Here is a 13,408-nt window from a genome sequence, read left to right on the forward strand (position 1 = left end):
TCTGGATGATAAAGAGCCCCTTCTGAAATCATGCACTTTGGTAAAGAAGTTTTGTAACATACCAGATGTCTGCTTTTCTGCCGTACCCTTCTCCACTGATAACTTCTGGACTCATCCAGTACGGAGTTCCTGTGACAGACTTCATTCCTGTACCAGACAGACAGATAGTCTGGAGTCGTTTGCTGGCACCAAAGTCACCCAGCTTCACATTGCCTGCTGAATCTCGCAGAATATTTGCTCCTGGAAGGAAAAAAACACTTTGGTGTTGTTTTGTTTTCCTTCTCCAGGAAACTTCAGTCGCTCTGTAAAGCCTTCTTGAGAAAATGAAATGGGAAATTTTCACACTGCTACAAATGTCTTGACACCACATGAAAGTAAAATCTTAAACTATGTCGCAGAGTAGCCCTAAACACTTATTTGCATAAGCATGCAAAAAATGTCATTGACATTCAAATGTTTTTTGGAAAATACTATTGATACAAAGCAACAGAAAAAACGTAAGTGTTTTAGGGAAGACAACGGTGTTGTTCCACACGCATATTTTGCACTTCACTATCTTCCCACATATTCATAATGTGCTTTTGCAGCACTTATAAGTTACCTATCTCTATCTGAAAAAGTAAAGATATCAGTTTCCTGGCAGGAAAGTGGAAGAAGTCTGAGTCATTTGGGTCAGGCAAGTCACCTCTGCCAGTCATTTCTTGTAACAGTGAAGTGCTGGGTAATTTCTGTGTAACTAACAAAACTCTGTAAAAATAAATATTTTCAAATCATGCTGCTTTCCTCTGCATACCCCATCTATTTGTAATTACACGATCTTTTGATATATTCAAATTACTTACACTAAAATAAAATCAGAACAAAATTTATTATGAATGCTTTGCAGACGGCGACTAGGGAAACATTTTCAGAGATCTGCTAGAACAGACTCATTTTACAACAGTGACAAGAATAACACTGGAAAGCAATCACACTGATATCAAGTCAGTATTTTGGCATCTCAAATTTAATTAAATTTTAGTGAAAAGGCAAGAATATAGTTAATAGTGAAGAGCACTGAGCTGTACACAGAACTATCCTCCTTCTTACCTTTAATATCTCGATGGACAATCATATTACTGTGCAAATAGTGAACTCCTTCCAAAATTTGTCGTGTATATTTACGAGTCACATTCTCTGTGAGTGCTCCGTATGATTTCAATTGGTCTTTGATGGAACCCTATGGCAAAGAAGTATGAAACACTGTAACATTTGTAGGATCACAAGTGGCCCAATACTACTGCTGTTAAACTTCAATTAAGATTATGCCTGAAATGCAGAGATTTCAGGACTTTCTAGATCATCTTAAAGCACAAACAGTTTTGTCTCCACTAAGAAAAATACTTTTACTCAGATGAGGCTGAACAGAGAAGTTATGTATTGAAATATTAAGCTATTAACTTTACAACTATCAAGTAGCTGAATAGTGCCAGCATGTTGTACAGAAAAAGAGAACAGCACTATTTGCAGTCACACTACTCCCAGTTCTTTTGATGGTTAAACGATGATACTCAAGTTGGACGAAACAGATGGTGTTTATACGGGCTAGTTTCTACTTGGGGAAAAAAAAAGTTGTCAAGAAAAACATCACAACTGGAAGACAGTGCTTAAAGTGTTGGCTTAAAATAACGTTAAGTTAAAACCTCATGGTTTTGAAGCTATCTTTGTATAACCTGGCTCTGTTAATCACAGATTACTTCTGTGGTACTGACTTTCAAATCTCAGAAGAACTGAAGAATCCCCCCAAAACAAAGCCCAGAACTCACCTGAAAAAAACAACACTTTTCTTCTGTGGAGTCTTACAGTGAAGTACAATGCTGTTACTATTCAGAAATGTAGATCCTATGTTTTTATAAGAGCACATTTTATTTAGATCTGTCTCCACTTGGTGAGAAGATTAGTATCTACAGTTTTCTAACCTGAATTTATTTATTTTTTATTTTTTAACCAAAACAGTAAAAGAAGAACAGTTCAGCGTGCTCATGCATTCAAGTGCTATGCAAAAAACAAAACAAAAAAACAAACACAAGAACCAAGTTTTTCTGTCTGCACCTATTCCCACACCTATCTTAGCTACCTTTCCTTTTTTGAGAATAACTGAGAGTAGTTGAGATGACGACTACTCAACAGCACAAAGTGAAGCACAGTAAAAAGAAATATTAACATTCAAGGAAATCCAAGAGTTTAAGAATAATGCTGTTTTCTCAAAGACAATGCTAGGCACTTCTCATACCAAAATCAAATGCATGGCACAAACCACAGCAATTCTGAAAACACAGAGAAGACAGAGTGAGACTGTTGGAAGCATCTTTTGGTACCCATCTTTGGTTATTGTTTTAACTTGAACGTATCTTTACTATCTATGTGCACTTCTGCAAAAGCCATGCTTATTACATCATGAAGAAACGATGGTTGAACTGGACTGGTTCTCTTGCTTACCCCAGGCATATATTCCATGAATATAGAGAGTGTCCTTTCTGGTGGGTCTCTCAAGAAGCCGTAATACTGAACAATTCTTTCATGCAGCAGATTTTTCAGCAGCTGAATCTCACATTCAAGTGCATTTACTTCCTACAAGGAAAAAAGCAAACAGGATTTACCATGGTCGTTCAGTAATATTAAAATAATGTTCTGGATTTTGGATTTCATTTTTCTTAAGCAGAATAGTATGTACTGCTGTTCTGAAAGGATATGTAAACTAAGTAACAAAACACTCTTGGAGGTTATGTAAAGTTTACAAATTTTGTAATCAGAAAATAACACCGTTAGTTTGAGCAAAATGAGGAAAAAAAGATGTTTTCTATAAATTGCTTGCCCTTCTCATTTTATTTCTTTGAAGTTATATCTGTTCCAGAGCACAGATATCAAGATGTGTATTACCTCACCAATCCTTATGTAACATATCACAAAACTCCGATTTAATTAATTTATTAAGTTCAGTCTTTCTACTGGAATAATTAGCCTTATTTCTCAACTTTTCCGGAATGTCAACTGACAGACCATACTTTAAAAATGCCTCTGAGGACTGCTTGATATTGTAGTCATGAAAAACAATATGCAAACACATTAACACATATGGTGCTTTCTCCAGAACTAACCTAACTACCAAAAATTTTGTAAACAGGTGATATTTTGAAAGACTCTACAGTAAGATGCTAAAAACTCTACTAACCCACTTTATTCTATTCTGGATTTCACCCAGAAGCTTTCATTAAAACTGACTTATCCATCACAGACTATTGCTGATATCCTCATCCTTCTGAAGTTAGAAGGAAAACATTTTTGACATTGAAAGGTACACATTACAAAATAACATTGCGAGTGAGGTCACAAAACTGTTGCCACTGGAGAGACTACAATATTTTATCTGTAACACTTCTGAAACTAAGTCAGTTGTGCTGTGTATTTCTAGAGTAGTTGGTGTTGCTACTTGATTAAAAACATAACAGCACAAATGATTCTTGGCTCTTCTCCTTGATCTTGCATCACAAACAGCAGCAAGCATCACTGGTAGCCACTCAATTCTGCAGCAATGCTTACACCCTCTGCTCACCGGCCTTGCCCACCACGGTATAAAACACAGTCTTAATGCAGGAAAAACAGCAATAATTTTTCCATCCTGCTAAAGGCAGCAAACACGATTTGGAAAAAAAGAAATGGAAGACTGGTGTTATTTTAAAATAGTTACTCTTCTTAAGTGCCCAGTACTTTTAGGAGGACAAGTTCAATTTTAGAGAGAATAAACTGTCAATGAAAGATTAGCTCTTCAGAGAGAAACATGGTCAATAGCAGTAGACAATTGTGATGTGCGAAGCTTAGCAGACCCACTCCCAACTCACGCCAAAGATTTAATAATTTAAATTAAAAACTGAAAAGATTTTTAAAAAGAAAAAGAAAAAAAAATTTCATATCATCTTCAGAGCCAAACAAAAAAATCCCTTCGAATTTATTTCGGGAACACTTAAATTAGTGCAGGTTTTCTGTTTGTATGTGGAATGTGTTTTAATTCCTATATGAGTACAAACATACAGTGCTCTTTAGTAGGTAATTATTTGTAATGAATTGCTTAATTTTAGAGACCAAGACTGCACCAAATTAAATTACGTGTTCAGTGCATGAGGATATATGTCTGAAAATTTTCAGGTGTGATGTAACATTAAAATCGGGTAACCAAATTCTTTGATGTATTAACAAAACAGGATTCCTAACAAAGACATGAAAACATATCTTGTTTTAAAACATCTCATTCAAGGAATGGATCAGTTTAGCACAGAACGCAGCACTTCAGTAGAAGCAAACTCTTTTCTGCATCACTTACCTTGCTGGTTTCTGGACTATCTGGATCAAACTGGACTTGCTTAACAGCCAGTTCTCTTCCGGTATCAGCATCATAACACAGATACACTCTGCCAAATGCACCTTGACCCAGCAGTTTTCCAAGTCTCCAGTTAGTCGGAGCTCGTGGTGCTGAAAAGAATAAGTATAGTTCTGGTTTTCAAGTGAGTTTCTTATTCGGCTGATTGAAAAAAAAAAAAAAAAAAACACCCACAACATAGTCTTTAAAAAAGTTTTCCGTATTTTTCAACAACAGGGTGTCCTGAACTTCCCCATATAAGTTATGAAGATAATAAAGCTCTCTATGAGATGGAAAACATGAGGTACTCTAAATTTATTAAAAAATGTCTTCTAGAAATATATACACTTAAAGCAGTTAGTAACATCGAATCCGAAAAACAGACAAAGCATATTATACAAACTTAGTAAATTTTTTTTAATTGAGGCATAATTAAAATCCATCAACTACTGAAGTCATCACAAAGTGTATTTGTTCCACCACAAATATAAAGCAGTACCAATTAAGACCAACGATGTATCAGAAAAGTTGACCAATATCAGCAAAAATAAATAGTAATTGTCATCTATGTGACCCTTCTCAGGTCCTCAAAAATCTAACACATCAAAAATAGGTTTACAGTGATTTGTTATCACAGTTGTATGTTCCATGAGAAAAATCTACATGAAGGTTGGCCCAGTAAGCAATGAAAAAAACTGCAGAGCCTACAGATTCTTTTTTTTTTTTTTTTTTTCCATTAGAGAGAAAAACATCATTTATCACATTTATTTTGATGACATGCTTAGTTTTGACATGGTATATTTGAAAGATAAGAGTTTATAGTAGAGTTCACAAAATTCCTTAACTTACAGCGACTTGGTGGGCTGATGTCCATCACCGACAAGGTAGGATTGTCTATGTCACTTCCCCTTCTCCTCATTCTGTTATCTTCATATTCTGGTGTAAAGACGCTGCTTCCGCTACTGGTGCTCAGCGAGTGATCGGTGGGACTGAAACTAACCGGTGATCGGAAGCTGTTCCCCTGAGTCCTTCTGGCTCTTGGAAAAGTTTTACGACCTTCAGTGTTAAACAGGAGAAAAAAAATTATGCTACACTGCAAAAACATACTCCTGTGTAATTTACATATGCAAATACTTTGTGAATTTCACATAATGTATTTCAAGTTTTCTACGCCATATGATATATGCAATGATTATAGAATTTACTGGTCTAACTTTCAGACTAGAAGAAAACAAATATTCATCAAAGGTGTATGTAGGGGTTAGGCAGAACAGTTAAATTAAAGTGTCTGAAACTGGGAGCAGTTTACAAATGACAGTTTTTAGAACTGTTCTGAAGTTCAACTGGCATGCTTCAGAAACTTGGGGGGCTGTGAGGGCAAGAAGGAAAATGCCCTGCCTCCATTTGTATTGCTCTGTTAAGATGCAAAGAATAAATTTCTAATAAAAAGAAGAGAAAGAAAAAGAGAGAGAGAGAGAGAGAGAGAGAGAGAGAGAGAAGTTTACGTTCCAATGATACCCAGGCTAACATATTTATTCTTTTATGAAAATAAGAATCAAAAGTAGAGAAAGATCTACATTTGGAATCAGAGGGAAGACCACAAAATAAACATCCCAAACATCCCATGATTCATAAATAGTAACAGCATTAAAATAAAAAAAGGACATTGATATTCAACAAGGTCAATTACAACCAGATGCTTAACACAATGTCAATATATTTAGGTAACGAACATTTTTAGCTCTGCATGGTTTGATGAAGTTTCTTCCTAGGGAACTCAGATAAATAATGAATCAGACATTCCTTCAACTAAGTCTTATGCTGGAGAGGGAGTTTCCAAGGGACTGAAGGCAGATGAAACATCTTTGAAAAAGCAGACTCAGATTTATACGAGTCAGATCAATTTCGATTCTAAGATAAATATGGGAACAAACTATTAAGCAGTTTTATAAACTACTGAGAAGATAATAAGGTGAGAGAACAGCCCAAATTGATTTTTCACATGTATCTTATCCAATTCACCCATTTCATAAGGACATTCTCATAAGCCAATTAATGAATTGTTGCATAGACTAACATAGTGAAGTGGATGTCCAAGACAGACTGAACAGTTACCAGTTATGTCTCACCCAAAAGAGACTAATTCAAGTGGACACATACAGCAGTTTACCTTCAGTTCACCTCCTTAATCTATTTTTAACTGATGAGATATAACGATGGAACAGAGTACACTGAAATACTGCAAGCGACATCAAGAAGGGCTTGAAGTACTTTTAAAGATCAAATTCACAGTGATGTTGGTAAATTGGAGATGGTTCACAAATCAACAAGAAGAAATTCAGTAAGGAAGCGAACATATACTTAAAGAGAAATCAATTTCAAAAACCACAAAGTGAAAAATAATTGGCTGACTAACAGTAACGTAAGAAAAGGGCATGGGAATTGTATCAGACCACAGATCAAGCAGTAGTCAGTATGGTGACTCTGAAGGAAAAATAAAGTGCCATTCTGGAATACATTAACAGGACTGTTGCATACAAAGTCATGGTTACACCCTGTTATACATAAAGCAGCCACTAGAAAAGCCTCAGCTAGAGTACTCTATTCAGTTTTGGCCACTACCAGACTATAGAGAAGAGAACAGAAAAAAAATTAAGGGCCTTTCAAATGCTTGAGGAAAGGTTTGAAAGAAGAAAGCAATGGAGTATGTCTTCCCTTAGAATCACTTTAGAGTTTACTTAAGATTCAGTGTGACAGAAATCAGTCAATTTAATCCTGCCTCAGAACAAGGGACTGCCTTGTTTCAGTTTGGTATTTCTGTGATTTCCACAGCAGAATTCAGTTTATTGCTGTAGTCATTTCAGACTACAAACAAAAGCATCAGGTCTCTGGAGAAGTTTCTTCTTAGCACACTGAACTAGTGAGATACTCTGAAGTCAAAGAATCCTTCAGCCGCTCCTCTCTCCTTCCTTTTGAAATTCAGGATGTGTTGAATTTAATTGAATGTCATTACTATCCAAACATGGGTTTTGGCCACTTCAATAAACAATAGAATAAATTGCTGGAATGCAAGACTAACAGTTGATTTTTAATTCTGTCAAATTGTTTGCTCTTCAATTTTATTTTCTCTTCATTGGGGAACCCATTAACAGTAACTCCATTCAGAATGTGGTGTTTGTGGGTGGTTTTTTTGAGCAAAACAAGAAATGACAAGCTAACTTTGGACAGGAAAGGGTCACAAAGGCATACACTGGATGATTTGTGAAAGCCATAAAAGAAGTTCTATCTTTGGTCTGTTCATATGAGTCATGAATTCTGTAATCCATAACTTTACCAGAGGTGCGACTATTCAGCAGCTCTAGAAATCATTAGAGGTTTATCAAGCAAGTCTGGGGAAAGAAGTTATGTTCTCCATTTCTTCAATACTTTGTTTTATTAAGATTTTACTATCTGAATTTTCTTCTTCAGTTTTTAAGAAGAGAAAAATAGGTTAATTAAGTTGAACGCTTGCAGTATTTACACTTACCATCATTGTAATCCTGTTGGTGATATGAAATATGGTATCTTCGGGGATAAGTCCCCCCCTTTCCAAACTTCTCGAATATTGGAATATCATATTCTACTAGAAAATAAAAAAAAAAATTTCAAAATTAAAAATAAAGGCATATTAATCAGTTTGGTATTATAATTTTAAACTTAGAGGAACACATCAGAGAATATGTTTCAAGTTGAAGCCTCAAAGAAAAAAAGACTATAGAAAAAAAATCCCCAAACCACTAAAAAATAACTAGAACTAAAAGGACATCCAGCCTGAAATTCCACAGGATTTCAAGAATGTAACTCAAGTTGTTTGTAATCTCTTGCTTAAAACAGTATCGGTGGACTGCAGCATGCCTAGTTATTCTGTTTATTTTATTTTTTATTTTTTTTAGAGAAATTCTGGGAAACTATAGTTCAGCAGGAAAAGGAGCAGAAACTACTATAAATAATAAAATTTAAAAATGCATAAATACAAAAGTCTGGTAAATGAGTCAACACAGCTTGAATTACTAAAACACAGTGAATAAATCCTTTATGATCTATGAAGTATTCATGGTATAAAGGCAAAATTCCTTCACAAATAAACTATTGGTTAAAGATAAACACATAAGATGGGAGTAAGTGGTCAACAGTACCACAAAAATCTGGGCTACAACTCATACACTTTAATTACGCATGAATTCTCTGGGCAGAACAATGTGAGGTGACAAAATTATCTGAAGAAACAAAGCCAACAGAAGAATCACAGGAAGCCCTTAAGAGTAACTGGTTGAGTGTTAAAATGACAGATGGAATTCAATGTAGACTAAAGGACTGTGAGAGAGATTTGCGGGAAAGCAGCAGCTAAACGCTGTTGGCTGAAAAGCAGACTAAATGCTGTAAGTCATTAAGACATACTGAACAAAGTTTTGGTCTACTCTTACTGCACAGAAAAAAGATTTAAAAGTCCAAAAATGATCAAAGATACAAAATAGTTTCTCCATAAGGAGTGCAGGTCTCTATGGCCTAAAAAAGCAACAGCTTAAAGGGAGACATGAGAGGTCCATAAAAATCACAAGGGGCATGCTTCTTCATAAAACACAATGAACATCAGCATCAACAGAATTTTAAGACAAGAAGTTGTGGGGAAGTGTACACAAATTGAAAGAGGGAATGTAGAAATTTGTAGAAGAAAAAAATCCATCAGAGTACAAAAAAGCATTTGCAGAATCTTTAAGACATACCTGACTGGGAATATATTCTGAGGCAGGAATACTATACACTCATCTATAGAAGCCTGATAATGCTTGTGGTAGGAGAATGGACTGGGCCAGGTGAACATTTTTTCTAACTCTAAAAACTATTTTTTTCTTTGTCATACATCAAATAATAAGAATAGATACTAAATAACAAGTTGCAGGATTAGTACGTATCTCTAGAATCTTTAAAAAACACTGTTTTTTAAATAACTGTTTTTTCACAGTTATGTGAATAAACCTTTATAACTAACATGAAGTGTGCTAAAATATATAACATACCAGAAACAACAACAACCAGAACACAAAAACCCACCACCAAGCCCATATAGAAAACATCCTGGATTCACTGGAAGCTAGTTATTGTTCAATAGCAAAATTTTATTTTGAGGCATGTCCATAAAAGTTAACTCAAAATACTTTCAAGGTTACCCATTGCACTTGGTATCCTGAACCACACACAACAATTTGGATTCAAGCCAGAGCATGGTATGAAAGCAACATTAGTGGTGATGATTGATTAATTTATAGGCACAGCACATGGTTCTCCTTCAATCTTGCACTTTGTAAAGCTTTCAATTACAGCAGTTAAGAACACTTAAGAGTGCTCCTCTTTTCACAAAGTAGAAAATGAATGCTCCAACATTAAATAAATTAACAAAGGCTATGCACCAATAGAGAGATGGACATTACAGTATAGTTTAACCAACTGTTGTGTGCCCCTAACCACCACATCCTTTTTCTTTTCAGAGGCAGATATGTCACAAACCTGTTGTTTCACACAATAATTGAAAGAAAATGTTAAGAAGATCTTAAATTTCATTGTATCTTTTCCTGTGAATATTTACATTGTATTTTGTTGCTGTTTTCCACTACCATAACAAGTTTGTGTAATATAATACCTCTTCACGTGAACATCCCTTTTGAGTCTTATTACTTGCAAGAGTATTTTGGAAAGCTATTAATATCCAGCAATTTTGCCTACCTGAGAATTCTTGATGATTATCTGGATAGCTCTGTGCTCTTGGCATCCGTGATTTGGGATAGTTGTCTCTAAAAGTGTAAAAACGTACAGGAGTTAAAAATTACTGGTTTAGCACTTAATCTTACTGCGTCACAATTCTTTATGACTGATGAAAGCTTATTGCTACACAAGTCACTGTATTTGCTTACAAAAGTGGAACACAGTTAAAAGAAATTAAATCAATTAGGTATCAATAATAATCCAGTAACAATGGAAAAGCTTCCTTATTAAGCTTAATGTAGTAAGGGAACAACAGACTGTGTCAATGAGTAATGATATTAGTAAAAATCTGAATTAGCACTAATAAAGCTACAAAGGAGCACTGCTGTTTTAACATTTTTAAGGCTAAACACAATGGTTTATAGACTAGCAAAGTCTCTTATGCAGCTTACAAAAATCCTTAATGAAATTTAACCAAAGAAATGCAGAAGCTTTTAATGCCTCTAGAATATTTCCTCTTCTCTCCATGAAAGCTATAGGATTGCTGTATTAATTTTACTGAGTTACAGAATGATGAATGATTTTTTTTGGTTCTTATACAATCGCATTGTTTCTTGCCTACAGTTGGTACGCATCTCCTAGTGACTAAAAGGAATGGATGGGACTGCAGATCAGAGCAACCAAATACAGTATATTTCTAAAAACATACCAAAACAATCTCATCCTTTTTTCTGGTAAGAATTTCTCTAATAGGTAACAGAAGCTGAATGGTGACACAAAACGCACACCTCTGCAGGAAACATTTGAAAGTGGGGTGAAAAAATAAATAAAAAAGGAAAACAGACTAAGCAGAGATGACAAAAAAGCAATTTAAAAGTTTGGAAGCAGAAACAGTCAAATTAAGATTGCCTCGTTTCCCCTTCTTCCACTTGTCCCTACCCCATAAAAAAAAAATCTAAAAATTTGTTGAATTTCTATTCTATTTAGCTACTTTAAGCTTTGTATGTATTTAGCCACATTTCGTGTCTACTGTTTTGTTTGTGGCATGAAGAAATATTATTTAATTCAAAAAGTTATTTGTAAGACCAAATGCATTTCTGTCCTCAAATCATTCTCAAATGAAAAGGTACCACGGAATACTATAGCTCTAATTGATTGCCATAAACAATGATACCTAACTTCTTATCTCTCTATTAATGAAAGCATTTAATTAGCAGCGTTCCTAATGTAATAGTTCCAAGTAAAAGAGGAGCCAATCTGCACAATTTAAGACCCCACTTTATTCGTCTGACCAACCAGAAGCCAAGCAGAAGTGGGTAGTTTGGAGCTCCTGGCAGCTGAGAAACTGTGGGCAGTGACCCTCTCTCAAAATACATGCATCTCCTGACAGGTCAATAAAAAGAGAGCTCCGGACTCACCACCGTACATGCTGCTTCCGCTAACTGACAGGTTTAAACAAAGGAAAATAAGCGGGAAGTCTGCAATGGGAAAAAGGGACAGACTGGACAGTAACTGCAAGGAAAAGGAGGGGACTGACTGCTTAAGTCTTAAATCAGTTCCACCTCCTTTATGGTATTGGGTACCCTCAACCTTGGAGAAAGGGAAATTCATATAGCAGTACTTAAGAAGTGTAAATTTGATGGGGATGCTCAATGCCAAGGAACATACTTCATATACACATGAGTGGCAAAATGTAGTTTAAATGTTTAAATGTAGTTTAGTGTATTTTTATAGGATCCAGAATCTAAATTTAGGTTTGAAATGCAAATTTAAGAAGGAAAAGAAAGCTACTTTTTTTTTTTTTTTGCTGTGCATTAGTAAGCAATTGTATTTTGATAAGCTTTTGTAAGCAATGCAGTCTATTGCTGTAAATTAAGCAGTTGCCCCTCCAATTTTCATGGCCTATTCTGCATCTTAAAGGTCTCGGATAGAGAAAAATTCCTAGAAGTTCAGTAGTAGCTGTTGCTGGAGAGTTTTTATATGTTACAACTGATACATTAAGCAATCTAACAAAGATAAATAATGAATGCAAGTAACTCTTACCCATCTAAAGGACTGTCAAGTGATGGACAGCTTCCTGAGCCAGAATTTTCAGGACTGCTCAAAGACAGTGGATCCAGCATCTATTAACAATACAAACAGGTATCAGAGCAACAACTTAAGTTTTTTTTTTTTTTTTTTTTTTTTTTTTTTTAAATACTTGAAGGTTTTGGCTTTTCAACTCCTAATAAATAAATTTATGTGTGTGTATGTGTGTATTATATATATATATATATATAAATATATAAATAAAATTAGCTACCAGAGAAAAAGTTGGCTGCCGTAGTTGAACCTGCATTACATATTTTTTCCCTGAAAGGATTCCATCATTTTCCTCTCACATGAGTACAATAAAGTTAAAGCATTTAATCCTCAACAATGGTCCACACACACCTAGTTGTACTGCTACACTCTTCCTGTATGCATCGTTGACTATTAATATTATAGCAATACCTTCATGAAATTGTCTCAACAGAATAAGGTCTCCAAAGAGAAAAAGGTTAGAGAACTAGAAAAAAAAAAGTGAATTTTGTTGTCATCAAGGAAAAAAATCATGAATGATATAGATTGTGATGAATGCAATTTGTACAATCTCTGAAGTGATTTAAGTTTCACCAACTAGAATTCTCAGAAAATTGTAGAAATAAAATACTGTAAAAAGCTCTAAACATCTATCTCTGGTTAGGACTCCAAACAAGTTATTCAGAATTATAAATAGAGCTGAACAGTAAATGGAAGGAGAAAGATGGAGGAACACAGTTTATAAACGTTCTTTCTTTTCACCCAAACTAAAATACTGTTTCATATAAAACACACTTTGATCTGAAAGTGGAGTTTACAAAAAAAAAACAAAAAAAACACTGAACACAATGAAACACCAGAAACTGATTTCTTCCTAAAGCACTTCTGACATCCTAGTAATCAGTACTCACAAGTTACATGATATCTTCCATGTATCCGTGTGAAGGAATCATAAAACTGACTATCTAGGCCAGATCCATCACATAATGAAAACAGATACCAACACTTGCTCAAATTCTAATCTAGAGAAAAATAAAAAGTATGCTCTTGACAGGCAGCTATTTCTACCAGCTGACGTTAGTTTTTGTTTCTCTCACTACCTCCCTTAAATCTTCAGTGTAACAACTGGCAAGTATTCCTTCCTACTCTTTTGCAGTAAAGCAATCTGAAATTTTTACACATTTATTTTTTAAAAGATGTGGAAAAAGAATCTAA

General features: G+C 34.8%; 1 protein-coding gene across 34 annotated transcripts in view; it reads right to left on the minus strand.

Moving 5' to 3' along the window:
- Positions 1–13,408, minus strand: part of MAP3K2 (mitogen-activated protein kinase kinase kinase 2) — a 61,672-nt gene that overhangs the window by 18,967 nt on the left and 29,297 nt on the right. For 33 of the 34 annotated variants that reach the window (XM_068687151.1, XM_068687145.1, XM_068687138.1 and 30 more), the window contains exons 9-16: positions 12,176–12,255; positions 10,154–10,221; positions 7,920–8,015; positions 5,243–5,449; positions 4,358–4,506; positions 2,479–2,610; positions 1,090–1,219; positions 63–240 (exon numbers count right to left, since the gene is read on the minus strand). In XM_068687151.1, the coding sequence (XP_068543252.1) occupies positions 63–240; positions 1,090–1,219; positions 2,479–2,610; positions 4,358–4,506; positions 5,243–5,449; positions 7,920–8,015; positions 10,154–10,221; positions 12,176–12,255 (1,040 nt within the window). The remainder of the gene's footprint in view (positions 1–62; positions 241–1,089; positions 1,220–2,478; positions 2,611–4,357; positions 4,507–5,242; positions 5,450–7,919; positions 8,016–10,153; positions 10,222–12,175; positions 12,256–13,408) is intronic. The other variant, XM_068687153.1, reaches the window with a different exon arrangement.

Source organism: Anas acuta, chromosome 6 (genome assembly GCF_963932015.1).
Source record: "Anas acuta chromosome 6, bAnaAcu1.1, whole genome shotgun sequence".
NCBI lineage: Eukaryota > Metazoa > Chordata > Aves > Anseriformes > Anatidae > Anas > Anas acuta.